Source organism: Onychomys torridus, chromosome 6 (assembly GCF_903995425.1).
Source record: "Onychomys torridus chromosome 6, mOncTor1.1, whole genome shotgun sequence".
Classification (NCBI taxonomy): Eukaryota; Metazoa; Chordata; class Mammalia; order Rodentia; family Cricetidae; genus Onychomys; species Onychomys torridus.
This window is the reverse complement of record NC_050448.1, coordinates 52,969,381-52,984,207: the sequence shown is the minus strand read 5'-3', so window position 1 is coordinate 52,984,207 and position 14,827 is coordinate 52,969,381. Positions and strand designations below refer to the sequence as shown.

Genomic DNA, 14,827 nt, shown 5'->3' with positions numbered 1-14,827 from the left:
TTTCAGCACTTTAACTTTTTAGCAAGATGTTTTTCTGCTAATATTTCCTGTAAGCACACAGCAAATGCTCTCATTCCCCTGAGACAATTCATTATGATGTAGGTGTACTTAATGCTACTTGGACAAGGAAGGTAAACAACTGTTACCAAATAAGCATCAAGTACAATTTTTTGGCAGTTCAGCAAACTAATACTGTAATGGTGCATTTAACTATATTTGGCAATTTTTCTATTAAAGTTCACCTTGATAAAACAGAAACAGAATTAGATGCTTCATTAATTGTTTATCTAAATGATAAGCATAGCATTTGACATCAGGTACAGGGATCCCAACATGAGGTACATGTGTATATGTTGTCTTTTCCTACTTTAGTTCACAATCTCTGAGGTTTTCCTATCTGAGACCTCATAAGAACAAGAGTGTTTTAAGAAAGTGGTGGAATAGAAGAAAAATAACTGCAGTGGCAACAGAATAAGACAGCAAAAGCAGAGAGGTTAATTGTGCTTGACAACTAAGAAGTAAAGTGAGTGCCATTGGATCAAGAGTGGAAACTGTTTCTACGTGTCAGTTGGAGCAAAAGAGAAAAAACCATCATTATATGGATTTAATCGGCAGGCATCCTAAAGGAGACAAACTTTCAATGTGCTTAGGAATGTTTTTAGTAGCAGAATAAGCTAAATTGACTGAGAAAATGGAAATGTGAAATTTGCCTTTACATTCAATCTCTTGGTTTGGCTCGATCTTGGTGCCCTAAGAATTACAAGTCACAAAGAAGGAGTGCACATTTTTTTCTCATGGTCTGTATATAACTTTCAGGGGTATTGCAGAGGGCTACAGAGATGTTTCCATGCATAAATAAAATCCTAATGTCAAGCAAGCCTGATGAGTGACATTCAATCCCTTGAACCCCCGCAAAGGTAGAAGAAGAAAATGGACTCCCTAGAGCTGTTCTCTGACCTGTCCACATGTGTCCTTGCACTGTGGTCAACAGGCATCCCATTACACATACACACATGCATGAATAATAATAAATAAAAATCAATTTTCAAAGAGTTATATTTTAAAAGCCATTGAACAAAATTTCTTGCTATGAAAATAAAATAGGAAGTGGAAATTATTGTATGGAAAAGTAGGTAAGAGAAATACATTTTATTAAAAACTGCAAAAACTACCTTACTTTTGGTTTTTCCTGGCATGTAATTCTAATACAGCATATCTTCATAGTACACTTGATAAGAGTTATTATTGCTCATCCTTAAGAGGAAATGTTACATATGCTGAAAATTCTCAATGTATTTAAATTCATCAAAAGACTACTATGGAGAGAGACAGAGTGTGTGTATTTCTATCATTGTTAAATTGATTGAAAGAGGACATAACGGAGAAGCAAGGAATCCTGAGGACCTCTGACTTTTCATTATACTGAAGAGCTCCTGATGGATGAAAAAAAAAAGCTGAAAAAAAGCTGAAGATGGTGCCCTCGGTGGCACCTACTTCACCAATGCTTGCTGTCCTTATGACTGAGTAATTTCTGAACTATTAAAGTTTAGCTTTAAAATGCTGATTACATGAAAGCAGTTTTTTTCTTGCAGGCTGAAAAGGAAAATCCAGGCCTCACACAAGACATCATTATGAAAATATTAGAGAAAAAAAGTGTAGAAGTTAACTTCACTGAGTCCCTTCTTCGTATGGCAGCTGACGACGTAGAAGGTACCAGAAAAGGAGAATTGGGTTTAGTTTCTCCATTCTTGAGAAGCACTTCCTTGAGCTCATTACCATTCAACCAGACAGTCTTCTTCCCTCCCCCAATCTCTTCATGCTCTTGTGATGGTAGTGGACATGGTCTGTAATAAAGTAGACAAGCAGGCCCTTTAGCTGTCTGTGTTTGTCAGATTTAGTTAGGGGAGATATGTGTTGATGCTGCATACCTCCCCTCCCCCCATCATTAGAGCGCTTACCAGATTTCATTTCATTAAAAGTTCTGAGAAACATGTCGTGTTGCATTTGAAAGAGGTGAGCCATTTGTCTTGTTTGAAGCCACTGTTGGTAGCATTTCTTTTTCCAACCACAGATTGGAGAGGACTTTTTTAACATTATTTTTACTATTTTGCTTTTTAATAAAAATAATGAGAAATAGCTTTATTTAAAATTATTTAGAAAAACATTGTAGTGTCCTACATATATTAATAGAGGACATGTCTTCTATTGAGCTGATTGCATGTCTTTCCTTTCCTGAGACTGAATACTTGCTGCCAGTTTGGCCAGCCGACATTGAAGGTGTAAGGTGGTTTTGAGCTTCCTGCTAGAGAGTGAGCATGGTAGCTGGCCCTTTCATCTGCAAAGTCTGATTGAATGGCTTTTCCGAAAATCCATTCTGTGATCCTAGCCCTTAGGTTGAGTGCGAATGAAATTCAGGAATACACTGAAAATACAAGCAACTCTGTGGTTTTACTCTAACAAGCCACAGTATAGTCTACATTGTAGGGGTTTTAATATAATGAGCCATAGTATAGTCAACACTGTAAGGGTTCCAATATGATGAATCATAGTATATTCCATACTATAGGGGTTTAATATGATGAACCATATTACATTCCATGCTGTAGGAGTTATATTATAATGAATCATCATATATTTAATACTAAAGGAAGTTTAATGTAATAGATTGTAGTCTATTAAACACTATTGGAGTTTTAAGTTACTGAATTCAACCTTTCCCTTTCATTGATACATAAATGACCTTTGTATTCTTCATGAATTTCATTATTTAAGGTTTCATGATATAGTAGATATCAGAGGACTCATGAGCTTGATAAAGCCTACCCTCCTTTATATTAGTGGATGGATATGGTTTTTAAGGTTTTATTAGGTTTTTCCATATAGCTCAAATTAAAAATCTTTGGTCTTAGCCTCTTTTACTTCAGAGAAATCCTAAGGTTTTTTGTTTTTTGTTTTTTGTTTGTTTTAAACTTGATCAAGTTGAACTTCCTTTGTCTTTTCTAACAAAATGGCCTTCCTCCCACTACATCCTTCCTTTGATCAACTCTTAGACTTGAATTTTTCAGAGAGTTACATGACTTTTTTTATTTGGTTTTTGTTTTATCAGAGTACATGATTGAACGACCAGAGCCAGAATTCCAGGATCTAAATGAAAAGGCACGGGCACTTAAACAGATTCTCAGTAAGATCCCAGATGAGATCAATGACAGAGTGAGATTTCTACAGACAATCAAGTGAGTGAGGTTTTTGCTTTGACTTGTTTAAAAACAAGAGTCCTTAAGTCTTTTTGTATTTTGATATGCAATTTAACTAAAATACTATTTTGGAATAAAATGTGAAAATTTTGGATTCCATTATCTTTGAATATAATAACTTCAGAATATCCTGGTTTTCTAGAATGTTTAAATGGCAATAATGGATTTTTGAAACTGTGAACAAAACATGATAATTTAAAGTATAGAAATAATGGGAACCTGTGGATTTCAAATGAAAACATATGCAGACACTAAATTGGTAGCAATAATGACCACCATGGTTTTCATTTCAGAAATGACATAAGTCATTGGAGTAAGTGAATATGTAGATGTGACTAGCATTTTCTGATATTGACCAGACAGAACATCTAAGTCTCTTCTTTTGGATTATAGGTTAAATAATAGGGTCTAAGAGACTGATGGGTAGGCAGACAGCAAAGGAGGAGTTCTAGAGAACTAGATCTCAGACTTGTGGCCCACTTGTTACTTAGGTTTCTTTTGCTATGATAAAGACCATGACCAAAATGCACCTTGGGGAGGGAAAGGTATTTTGCTCACACACATCAATCTTCAACGAAGAAAATACCCCCAGGTTTACCCACAGGCCAATCTTATGGAGACTTTCTCGGTTGAGTTTCACTCTTGTCAGATGACCCTAGCTTGTGTCAGGTTGACAAAAAACTAACCAGCATACCACCTTTAATATCTAATCAGTGCAGTGTTTTGGGGAAACCATAAGTAGAAACTTCTGGGAAGCCTAGTTTTATTAGCACGTACGTCTCTGTAGCATAGGCTACATTGTATGCTACCTTAAAAACATAAAGTTACAGTTATTGGAATAAATGCTAGCTTTGTCTTTCAGTAATACTCTGTATAACTTATGTGACAAAATGCTATATCAAATGTTTGGAGCACATGTTTTGAATGATAAAGAAGCACAGGAGTATGCCCCAGTGTAAAAAGTGGTTTGTGATGATAGATATGCAAACAAATAATCCTGAATGACTCTCCTCCCCAACAGCAGTTGGAGAACCAGGGGTATGGAAAAAGGTCTTTACAATATAGCCACCTGTGTAGGGAGTTGTATTTTTAACTTACTGTACTTTAGTAAAATACATATGTACATTAATGGATCTATTGTTACTGATCTCAAGCTCAGTTGTTTGGATGATCTCTCTATTAAGTTTCTAATGACTTAATGTGGTTTCAGTTGCTTTTGATAATTATATATTTGTTGATAAAGTTACATTATGCCTTTAGACTGATAATCACAATCATTCTTTTAGCAGATATTGCTGCAGACCATTGACACATGGGTTTTTAGAATTAGCAAGGTCTTAGTAGCACCAATCTTGTATGTTCTAAACACTATTTCAAGCACTTTCCTGTGTTAATTAATAATTATTCATCTAGCTGGGTGGTGGTGGCACGCACCTTTAATCCCAGCACTCAAGAGGCAGAGGTAAGTGGATCTCTGAGTTCGAGGCCAGCCTAGGCTACAGAGTGAGTTACAGGAAAGGCTCCAAAGCTACACAGAGAAACCCTGTCTCAAAATAATAATTATAACTGTAATTATTACTCTAAGAGATGAGGAGAATGAGATACAAAAAAAAGTTAAATTGCTAAGGTTGTAGAGCAGCTTGAGCCCTAGTAGCCTGATGTCAGATACCTCTTTACTGTTCTCCATTCCTAGACTCATAACGTTGATCTAACTTAGTGCAGACAAGTTTCTTATATTTGAATAAAATGTAAGAAGAGATACTATGCATTGAATGCCAGTAGATTAGAGAGAGGACTGTATAATGAAAACCAAGGCAGAAAGGTAGAACCAGAGACGTCAACCCTTACTTGGATAGTTTCCTTTCTCCTAGGGCAGTGGTTCTCAACCTGTGTGTGTGTGGAGGGGGGTGGTGGTGTCACATATCAGATGTCTTCTATATCAGATATTTATATTATTCATAATAGTATCAAAATTAGTTATGAAGGGGCAGCAAAATAATTATATGCTTGGGGGAGATACATGTTCCTCACTACAACAAGAGGAACTGTATTGTAGCATGAGGAAGGTTGAGAGAGAACCACTGCCCTGGAGAGTCAGCGAGCATCTTTCCTAAACCTATTGTGGCCTCAAGGAAATAGGTTGCAAGCTATATTATGAACAACCCAGTTTTAGCTCAAACACTTGAGAGTGTGCCCGTAGTTTGTTTTTTTTTTTTTAAAGATTTATTTATTTATTATGTATATATACAGGAGAGGGTGCCAGATCTCATTACAGATGGTAGTGAGCCACCATGTGGGTGCTGGGAATTGAACTCGGGACCTCTGGAAGAGCATTCGGTGTTCTTAATCTCTGAGCCATCTCTCCAGACCCCCGTAGTTTTTAATAAAGGCTTGGATGTTGCAATATTTCACTTCCACTTTTTGATTGTACAAAGTACAATTAAAAAGAGTAATGGCAGTGCAAATGTATTTCTTATACGTTTGAGAATTTATTTGCTTTGGTAAGTTTTTAGATGTCCACATTATTTCTGAAATGAGAAGTCAAAATCATGTATGAATAGTATAAATGGCTACAGTTCTGTTTTTTTCTTTAACATACCTTACCTTTTCATATTTAAAGTAATTATCCTTTCCCACATCTTAGCAATATTAATCTTGTATGACTTAACTGCACGAAATATGTGGCTATAAATGATGGGTTGTATTTTACAGTGAAAATATTTCTGACTAGTAACCATGCAAGCATTTTTAGATATTTTTGCTGACTTGGTTTTGACTCTCCATTGTAACACATAGCTGTGTTATAAGTTGCTTAGCTTCTTAATTAGTTTTTGACTCTCAGAAATGAAGGTAATGCTTATGAGAGCTGAAAGAAAACCCAGAGTATACTCCACATTATAGCTCATAGAAGGAGAAAAGGGCTCCTCCTTTTCTTGACCTAGTTGATTGGGGGAAAAAATGATCTAGTCCGAGAACATTCTCATTTTTTTTTTATTAATGAATGCTTTTGTTTGTCTACATTTGAACTTAATGTAGATCATTGTAGAACTAATTTACATTAAAAATCTGACACCTTTCAATTGATGTTGACTAGTGGCAAATCCTGATTTATGCACTAAAAAGAAAAGCCATGCATTCATTGGTTTCTTTTTCTCCTCCTCCTCCTCCTCTTCCTCCCCCTCCTCCTCCTCCTCCTCCTCCTCCTCCTCCTCCTTCTTGTTGCTAAGTTCTTTGTACATTTATTTCATCTCATGTCTATTGCCTACCATTACATTACAATTCCTATGTTAACCAAATTTTTCTTACTAAATAACTGCAGGTTCACACTTCTTTCTCTCTGTATCATGATGTCTGTCAGTTATAACAGAATCTGTCTACTGCAAATTCTCATAATTAAATGAGAATTATTTCACTACAATTCCTTATTTGGTTTACATTCAGTATTGGTGAGTCCTTTTCTCTAAAGCCTTGCCAGCATTTGTTATCTTTGTGTTTTTATTAGTGCCACTTCTCCTAGGGTGCCTTATTATGCTTTTGATTGTGTTTCTTTGTTACTTAGTAGTGTTGAATGTCTTTTCATCTACCTGTTGGACGTTGGTGTTTTAAGAAATACCTACTTAGGTTTCTTGTCCATTTCTTATCTTTGATTATTTTGCTACAGTGCTTTGTGTTCTTATCTGGTGTTTAAGTAACCTTGCTTCTTAGATTTGTTTGTTTGTTTTTTAATAAATTAAAGAGAATTTGGTAGCATTTGTCAATTGGTATATTAAGTTTTGTTATTCAGAAATTAGAGAATGAAAATTCTCTATGTCCAAGTCTCCCACTGTGCTCCAGATAGGTTGAAGGCCTTGTCTACACTCCCTGGTCTAAGGTTTGACATTACATGGTTGTCCTTTCTACAGACAGTCACTGTGAGTGGAGCACTCCTAGAGTCCTGTTTTTAAGCTGTGGTCATCATGCCACCAGTCTGTCTATTCCAACCACATGGCCAATGAAGAACAGCACATTGGATGGTTAGGACCAGGGCCCATCCTTGCAAAGGCTCTTATTTGGTAAACGTACAACCAAAGAAAGTTCTAGGCACCAGTGATGCTCCTAGGTTAGAAGTCTGGTAGACTAGGGTCTGTGTTTTCATGAAACTTAGAGCTGTTCTTGAATCTCTGCTGCAGGGCAGCCTGGGAAACTGCCCAGTGTACCATTTGTCTTAGCAACTGTGGTCTGTCACCCCACAATACTTTGGGTTGAGGTATTCTTGGTAGAAAAAGACCATTGCCCACCTGGCCTGATAGCACGTTTTGTTATGCATGAGTCTGCCCAGTCTCAGGTATACTGAATCCTTTGTGGTAGTTTTCAGTGTTGCAAGCAAGCCAAACTAGTGTGATGCTGGAAAAGCACTAGAGTCTACTATGAGCACTGGCCAACTAGCTTTTCTACTTGTGTTTCAGAGATGGGTTAAGGAGGCAGCCACTTGATACCAAATTGAGTTGTACCCAAACCTTAGCCCCAGATGTCTACATAGTCTCAGGAGGAGGACAGGCAGCCTATGACATGCATATGCACAGAGCTTTGCCTATTGCCAGAGCTGGTCCTAGGCTGTATGTGTTCTTTATCTCACACAGGGCCTTCACTGTCTCTTAAGTACTTGTCTCATGATAGGCTTGGACCTGGCCAGTGAGGCAAAGCTGTGCTAACTTTTCTGCCCTGTGTATTTGTTTTTCCTCCCTGCTTGTTTTGTAGGATAGAGCTGATGTAAGAGTGCTTGAGGCCATAAGCTTTGTGGCCTGATGCTGTTGTAGCAGCTAAGTCTACAAGCTCCTGGGGCTTTGCTCAGCCCTAGGTCTCACTATGGCTTTGCTTGGGACTATTGCATCTTTGTGGATCTCTCCCTCCTCTGAGAGGCACCTCTCTCTGAACTGGGCTTGTTGAAGTTGAAAGACAGGAACGGTGCAGACTCTTTCCTTCCTACTTTCTGTAGTGCAACTAAAACCATGCTGTCTGGTCACCCAGCTGATTCCATACCCTTGTGCTGACAGTTTGCTGTTAGTGGTGACTCCTTAATTTGGGGTGCTGAAGAAAGACTCTAGTACTAGAGACTGGGATTCAGCCTTTCATTAGGCCCACCTTTCAGATTCCCAGTTCTTAAAAGCAGATCTAGGGTAAACTTGAGCAAAGCCCTTTCTCCTCTTCCTCCTTGTGTTCATTTTTGGTAAGTTAACAGTCTGTTTCTGAGCTGCTCATTTGACCTGCCCTGTCCAGCCATTTGCACTATATTCACATCTTCCTCATTAGACATGACAACAGTGTGATAGTAACTTTTTTTGGTAGAATATTAAAATAGGTGAAAAAGTGACGCTGTATTTGCATATCTATGTGATCTTCTTAATTATATTCTATTTTAGTTAGCTCCGGTAGGAATTTCTTGAACCTTACATATGTAGAGATTTACCATTTTTGATTGGTTGCAGCTATAACTTTTCTCAAAAACACAGCAAGGTTGTGTGACACCATTTTATTAAATGTAATGGTCTCTGCCCATCACAGCAGTGCAGAATATTGAAGCTGTTTAAAAATACAGAGGACCTTATAGTTTAGGCTGCTACTATTAAACTAGCAGTAGTACTAGTAACAAGTGACCAGGTGACATTTTTGTGTCAAAATAATTCTACTCAAATAGGTAATATTTTTATGTTCTAGCCTAATATCAATACCTTAAATATTGGCACTAACATATTCACCATAATGTTTAGTTTAAAAAGAAGTCATTACTATTCCAGAATGAGCTAAAGTCCTTCTTGAACTGAGATAATCAAGTATGGAAATGAAGTGTACTTTGAGGGTCTGGCAGTATATGGCTCAGTTGGTAGAGTGCTTGCTTAGTGTTCATGAAGAGGATTCCAACCCCAGCACTACATAAACTAGGAATGATTACACCCTAGAGGTGGGTCAGGGAGGCTCATGAAAGTTGAGAATTCTTGGTAACATGGGAAGTTCAAAGCTATCCCTGATTACTTGAGATTTTTTCTTTAAAAAAAAAAAAGAAGAAGAAAAAGAGCCAGCCATGTGTTTGGCACACACCTTTAGTCCCAGCACTCAGGAGGCAAAGGCAGGACCGTCTCTGAGGCCAGCTTGGCCTATGTCAGTGAGGGGAGTGGGGGTGGTATAATGTGATCCATAATTATACACACATACATACATACATGCTTTTACTATAGCTGATTTTAAAGATTCTTTGTCCTTTCTCCACAGGGATATAGCTAGTGCAATAAAAGAACTACTTGATACAGTGAATAATGTCTTCAAGAAATATCAATACCAGAATCGCAGGGTAAGTTAGTTGCTTGTTGTTGCCCCCTCGATAGGAACATATATGCAGTTGTTTTCCGACCTGTAGACTGAAGGGTTTGGATGTTGGAAATTGTCTCATTGACTTATCTTCAGATGTAACCCTTCTGTGGTTGTTAGTAAACCCTCTTTAATAAGGCTTGCTGAGTATAAAGTTCACCTCATACTCATTATACTCCTTGGCCTTTAATTTAGTCTTTTGTGCTAGTCTTTTGACTTAGTTTACTTTTCTTTTCATAAATATAGGCACTTGAACACCAAAAGAAAGAATTTGTAAAGTACTCCAAAAGTTTCAGTGACACTCTGAAGACGTATTTTAAAGATGGCAAGTAAGTACTGTCATTTATACTTTTCTACTAAAATTCAATGTATGTGTTTTTGTAGGACATTAAAACCATGTAAATTGTGCCAGTAAGAGGACTCCAAGGGTCAGGGCTCTTGAAGCCTGGCCCGACAAGCCGAGTTTAATCGAGCACCCACTTGAGGGAGAGGGAGTGGGAGAGGAAAAGGGAGGAGAGAGGACAAGCCATGTAAGTTAAGCTCCTGTCTTACATTGTTAATACTGAAGTCATCTGGTTTAACAAAGGCAGATGACTGGAGAGTGAGTAGCTGCTGTTCTAACCACAACTCAGACCTAGACTGAGAAGTTTTGAGACCAGTCTTCACCTGTCTCCTGATAGCTTTCCTTTGATCTTTTCATATTTTTTTGTTCTTTGTTTTGTTTTTGCCATTTAGAGCTCTAAGGCCTTTCCTAAGGGTTTGTACCAACCCCTAAAATAGTTGTTCTCAAACTTTAGAATTGGGGTCCAATAATTTCTCAGATTTTTTTAGATGTTGTCAAAGCTGCCAGTCCCTTGAGAAAGTACTGTACAATAATTCTTAATCCTGTCTACATGTTAAAACCATCTTTGTAGGTTTTTAAAAATCTCATTACACAATTCCACTTTGAGAGAATTCTGATCTTACCCTGCCTAGGAGCGTGGTCTAGATGTTCTGTAAACTTGTCTAAGTGGCTTTGGAGTGTTGCCAGGCTAGGGATCCATTATCCTAAAGGGAAGGTAAAGTGGCTTACCACGTTGTTCTGCTGAATAACAGGTATAAAGAGACAGGACACTGAATAAAAAGAAGACAAAAGCAAATAACTGTTTAAGAGAACTATATGAGAGTTGTAAGTGGGACATCATAAATTTAAATAAGATGTGTAGAGCACTGTGTAGATCTAGAGATTGTGTTTTTTGTGTATAAACTCAGTATTTCAACAGATGGTATGGGTCATGACTTCTGTGGTATGGTTTCATTCATTATATGTTGTTGACTGTACTTCAGGTAAAATGCTAGAAATTGTATTTGTAAAAGACTTCTGTTTTTTGTGGGGGTTTTGTTGTTTTTTGGTTTTTTTGTTTTTTTTTTTTTTTGTTTTTTTGCTTTTATTTTGTATTTTGGAAATAGAGTTCCTCTGTATAACAACCTTGGCTTTATACACCAGGCTGGCCTTGAACTCACAGAGATCTACCTGCCTGTTGGAATTAAAAAATGTGCGCCACTACACCTTGCTGAAAACCTTTTTAATAATGTATAAAATTAGAAAAATATTTTAAACAGGCACTGCAAATATCCTTGAAGTTTTTAAGATCCTTTATAAAATTATACCCTTATGATATTTATTATAATAATATTTTCAAATAAAACTACTTCGAAATAAAAATTTTAGGGTCAATTTTAATGTTCAGACAAATTAAAATACTTTTCATTTATATAGCAGATTAAAGATAGTTACATTATGGTTTTATGTTACATATGCAAATTCTGGTTGTCTAGGGAAAATGATCTTTTGTGGCTTAGTTTAATAAATGAAATGCAAATAACCAAAGGTATAATTTTCATAATCATATAATTATTTCTAATTTTAATTAATAATTGTGTATAATGAATGTTGAAAGGAGGGATTTACATTTCATTAATCTAAGATTATTTATGTATGGATTATTCAAGCTCGCTATGTTTCCCCCCTCTTCAGCTTTAAGTTCAGTTTTGTTTTGTTTAAATATGTGCCTTGAATTTTGTACTTCTTTACTCCAAATGGAAATTGTTAGTGGAGCACGCTCTTTTACATAATTTTCACTAGGGATACAGATTCTCATTGATTGAACTGGTGCATTCATAACCCTGCCTGGGTGAGAAATGCCTAAGATGAAGATCCAAACTTCAGCAGCCCTGGTACAGAGGGACTGACTATAAAATGAGAGTAGCCTCACAACAATAAGACCAGTGGCTCAGCTCTGTCCTGTAGTCTCCAGGAGAACATCCCAGTAAAGCAGCTTTTAAAAGCATGCTTTCAATATTTGTCTGATCTCATATTGAATCAATTGCTTGATTTTTTTTTTCCTTTTTTTTTTTTTTTTTTTTTTTAGGCAAAGGTTTGGATAGATTAGGGTGGGTGAGATTAGAAGTGGTTAACTTTCCTGGTTTTCATGCCTGTCAGTGCCAGACGTTATTATGCCATTACAGATCTTGAGGCTTAGTATCATGTTTCAGCAGATCATGTTAACTGGAGACCTCATCTGAATCCTTTTGAGTATATTAGATTTTATTTTGTTAACAGAATTTTTAAAATGTATTTTATTTTGTATATGAAATCATAGCTGAAGACCAATCTGAATGAATCCTTTTTGACTAGTGATTTGTTAGGCTTGTAAATAAATGGATGTTGAGGTAGCAACCCTTCAACACTTTATTGCCAATCAGAACCACCAGGGGGCAGTAATTCCTAGACACTACAGATTGAAATACTAAAACATTAAATCCCAAACTGGAATGAAAGTTTAGAATTCACAGTACTAACTTGCCTTTCCCTACTTTATTTCATTGCTACCGTTGATATGACATTAACTATAAATATTTTATTTACAAGAGTGAATTTTGGGAATGAAATTAATGCTTGTTGTTTTTCTTTTTAACAGGGCAATAAATGTGTTCATAAGTGCCAACCGGCTAATTCATCAAACCAACTTGATACTTCAGACCTTCAAAACTGTGGCCTGAAAGTTGTATATGTTAAGAGATGTACTTCTCAGTGGCAGTATTAAACTGCATTTATCTGTAAATTTTAAAGTTTGACTGTATAAATTATCAGTCCCTCATGAAGGGATCTAATCCAGGATGTTGAATGGGATTATTGCCATCTTACACCATATTTTTGTAAAATGTAGCTTAATCATAATCTCACACTGAAGATTTTGCATCACTTTTGCTATTATCATTCTTTTAAGAATTATAAGCCAAAAGAATTTACGCCTTAATGTGTCATTATATAACATTCCTTACAAGAACTGTAAATATTGGTGTTTGTTTCTGACATTTTAACTTGAAAGCGATATGCTGCAAGATAATGTATTTAACAATATTTGGTGGCAAATATTCAATAAATAGTTTACATCTGTTAAACATTTCTTTACTTGAAAAAGAAGGATGCATATATATATGTCTGTGTATATATGATCAGAAGACCAAGACAACTTGGTCTAATGTTAAAGATCTTCTAATGGGAGCTTACTAGCAGTTTATCAAAGAATAAAGCAACAAGAATTCCTATTTTTTTGTCCTTAATCACTTTGGGCAAAATGTAGTCAGTTAAAATAGTTCTGTTAGTTGTTACATATAAAAGACTGGATATTTTTTCACTGTTTCTAATCTTTAGAGACTTCTGAGAAGAGAGAGCAGTCTACAATGTCTTTATACTGTAATGATGCTTTCTGAACTGTGTGACATTGTAGATTTTGACTCCAAGAAATTACTTCTGGTATGCTAGTCCCTACTAAGCTTTGCACATTGTCCCCAAAGTAGTCACAATTAATAAAAACTATTCTAATAGTTGTATTGAGATTTCATCAGTGTTAATATAATATACACTCTTTAAATATGTATTTGTTTCACACTAGAGAAGTTATAAGTAAACTATGTATCTAATATTCATTTTGAGTGATTTGAATATTCAATTATAATAAAGGGAAATCAGGTTTTGTTCTTCTTTTATAAAGAAATTAAATACTAAACTCAATCTGTTGACAGTATATTTTGACTACAATACAATTTAGTTATTTTTGTTTTATTTTTAGAAAATGAATTTTAAAGATTACTGTCATTGATAACATAAAATAACCCTGATAAATATAAGTCAGTGTGTGAAAAGAAGCAAAGCCGAAAACATAGATAATTGATTGAACTCTTATAACCTATGAACGTGTTCCTAATTTGATTTGTCATTCTTCAAAAGTGCAGAACTATTAAACATAAGTGGTAATCTCTAGTATTTTCATCAAAAACTATCATTTATTGTTGGGAAATATGAAGTCAAGTGTGTTATTTGTATAGAGGTTTTCTAACCAAAAATACTATCTCCCTTATATTTTCATTCCTTCATAGAAGTTGCCAGCCTTGTTTCTGTAAGTCTTCTCTCTTTATAAGTCTTTTTCTACTACATGTGGCTTCTGTTGTAGTGAAACACATGTCCATAAAAAGGGACAACTACGAGTGGCAGTTACTTCCATAAATCCTTCTAAAGCACCTAAGTTGAATCGATGAAAAGAGCCAGTGTCCAGGTGGCTTCTGAGGAGAGGCATGGAAGGAAACTCACTGTCTTGCTGCGTTCTGTGTCAAATACTATTGAAAATGCATTCATTTACTTTGATCCCCTAAGGGTTCTATAATTTAATCAATTTCCTTATAGTTGAAGAAACAGCGAGGTTATAACATAGCTATCAGCTGGGAGCTGAACTTGCGTTTGTATGTCCTATATGTTCTCCTCATTGATCTTTGTTCCATTGCCAGAAATAATGTAAGAACCTGCTTCATCAAACCCCTGTGTGGTTTACTACTTCATAAATTATAATAATGTGGCTTTTTTTCTAACATCCAATGTCTACCCCCCAGACTTAAACAACATATCACACAATAAATGATAGGTGTTAGGTGGGGCAAGATTAGAGTGAAGAGCCGATGTCTGTCCCTTTTAATACTTTTTAAGTTTTCATATGGAAACAACTTCAAACTCGCAGGAAACTTGCAAGGATAATAGTAGCATAAAGAAAAAGCTATATACTTTTTGCCGTCTTGTTTGCTTGCCCTGCCTTGTATCCCCTGTATACTTTGGATGCTTTGCATGTCTTACAGCCTCAGTGTTTGTTATAATTTGTTCCTCACTCCAGGTTTTCTTACTGGATTCAAGTTGTACA

At 36.0% G+C, this 14,827-nt stretch overlaps 1 protein-coding gene across 2 annotated transcripts in view; it reads left to right on the top strand.

The window, feature by feature from the left end:
* The window catches only part of Pdcd10 (programmed cell death 10), a 41,554-nt gene extending 27,103 nt beyond the window's left edge, over positions 1-14,451 (top strand). For both annotated transcript variants that reach the window (XM_036191116.1, XM_036191115.1), the window contains exons 4-8: positions 1,593-1,710; positions 3,107-3,233; positions 9,501-9,579; positions 9,843-9,925; positions 12,557-14,451. In XM_036191116.1, the coding sequence (XP_036047009.1) occupies positions 1,593-1,710; positions 3,107-3,233; positions 9,501-9,579; positions 9,843-9,925; positions 12,557-12,638 (489 nt within the window). In that variant the 3' untranslated portion in view covers positions 12,639-14,451. The remainder of the gene's footprint in view (positions 1-1,592; positions 1,711-3,106; positions 3,234-9,500; positions 9,580-9,842; positions 9,926-12,556) is intronic.
* Positions 14,452-14,827: the final 376 nt, after the last annotated feature.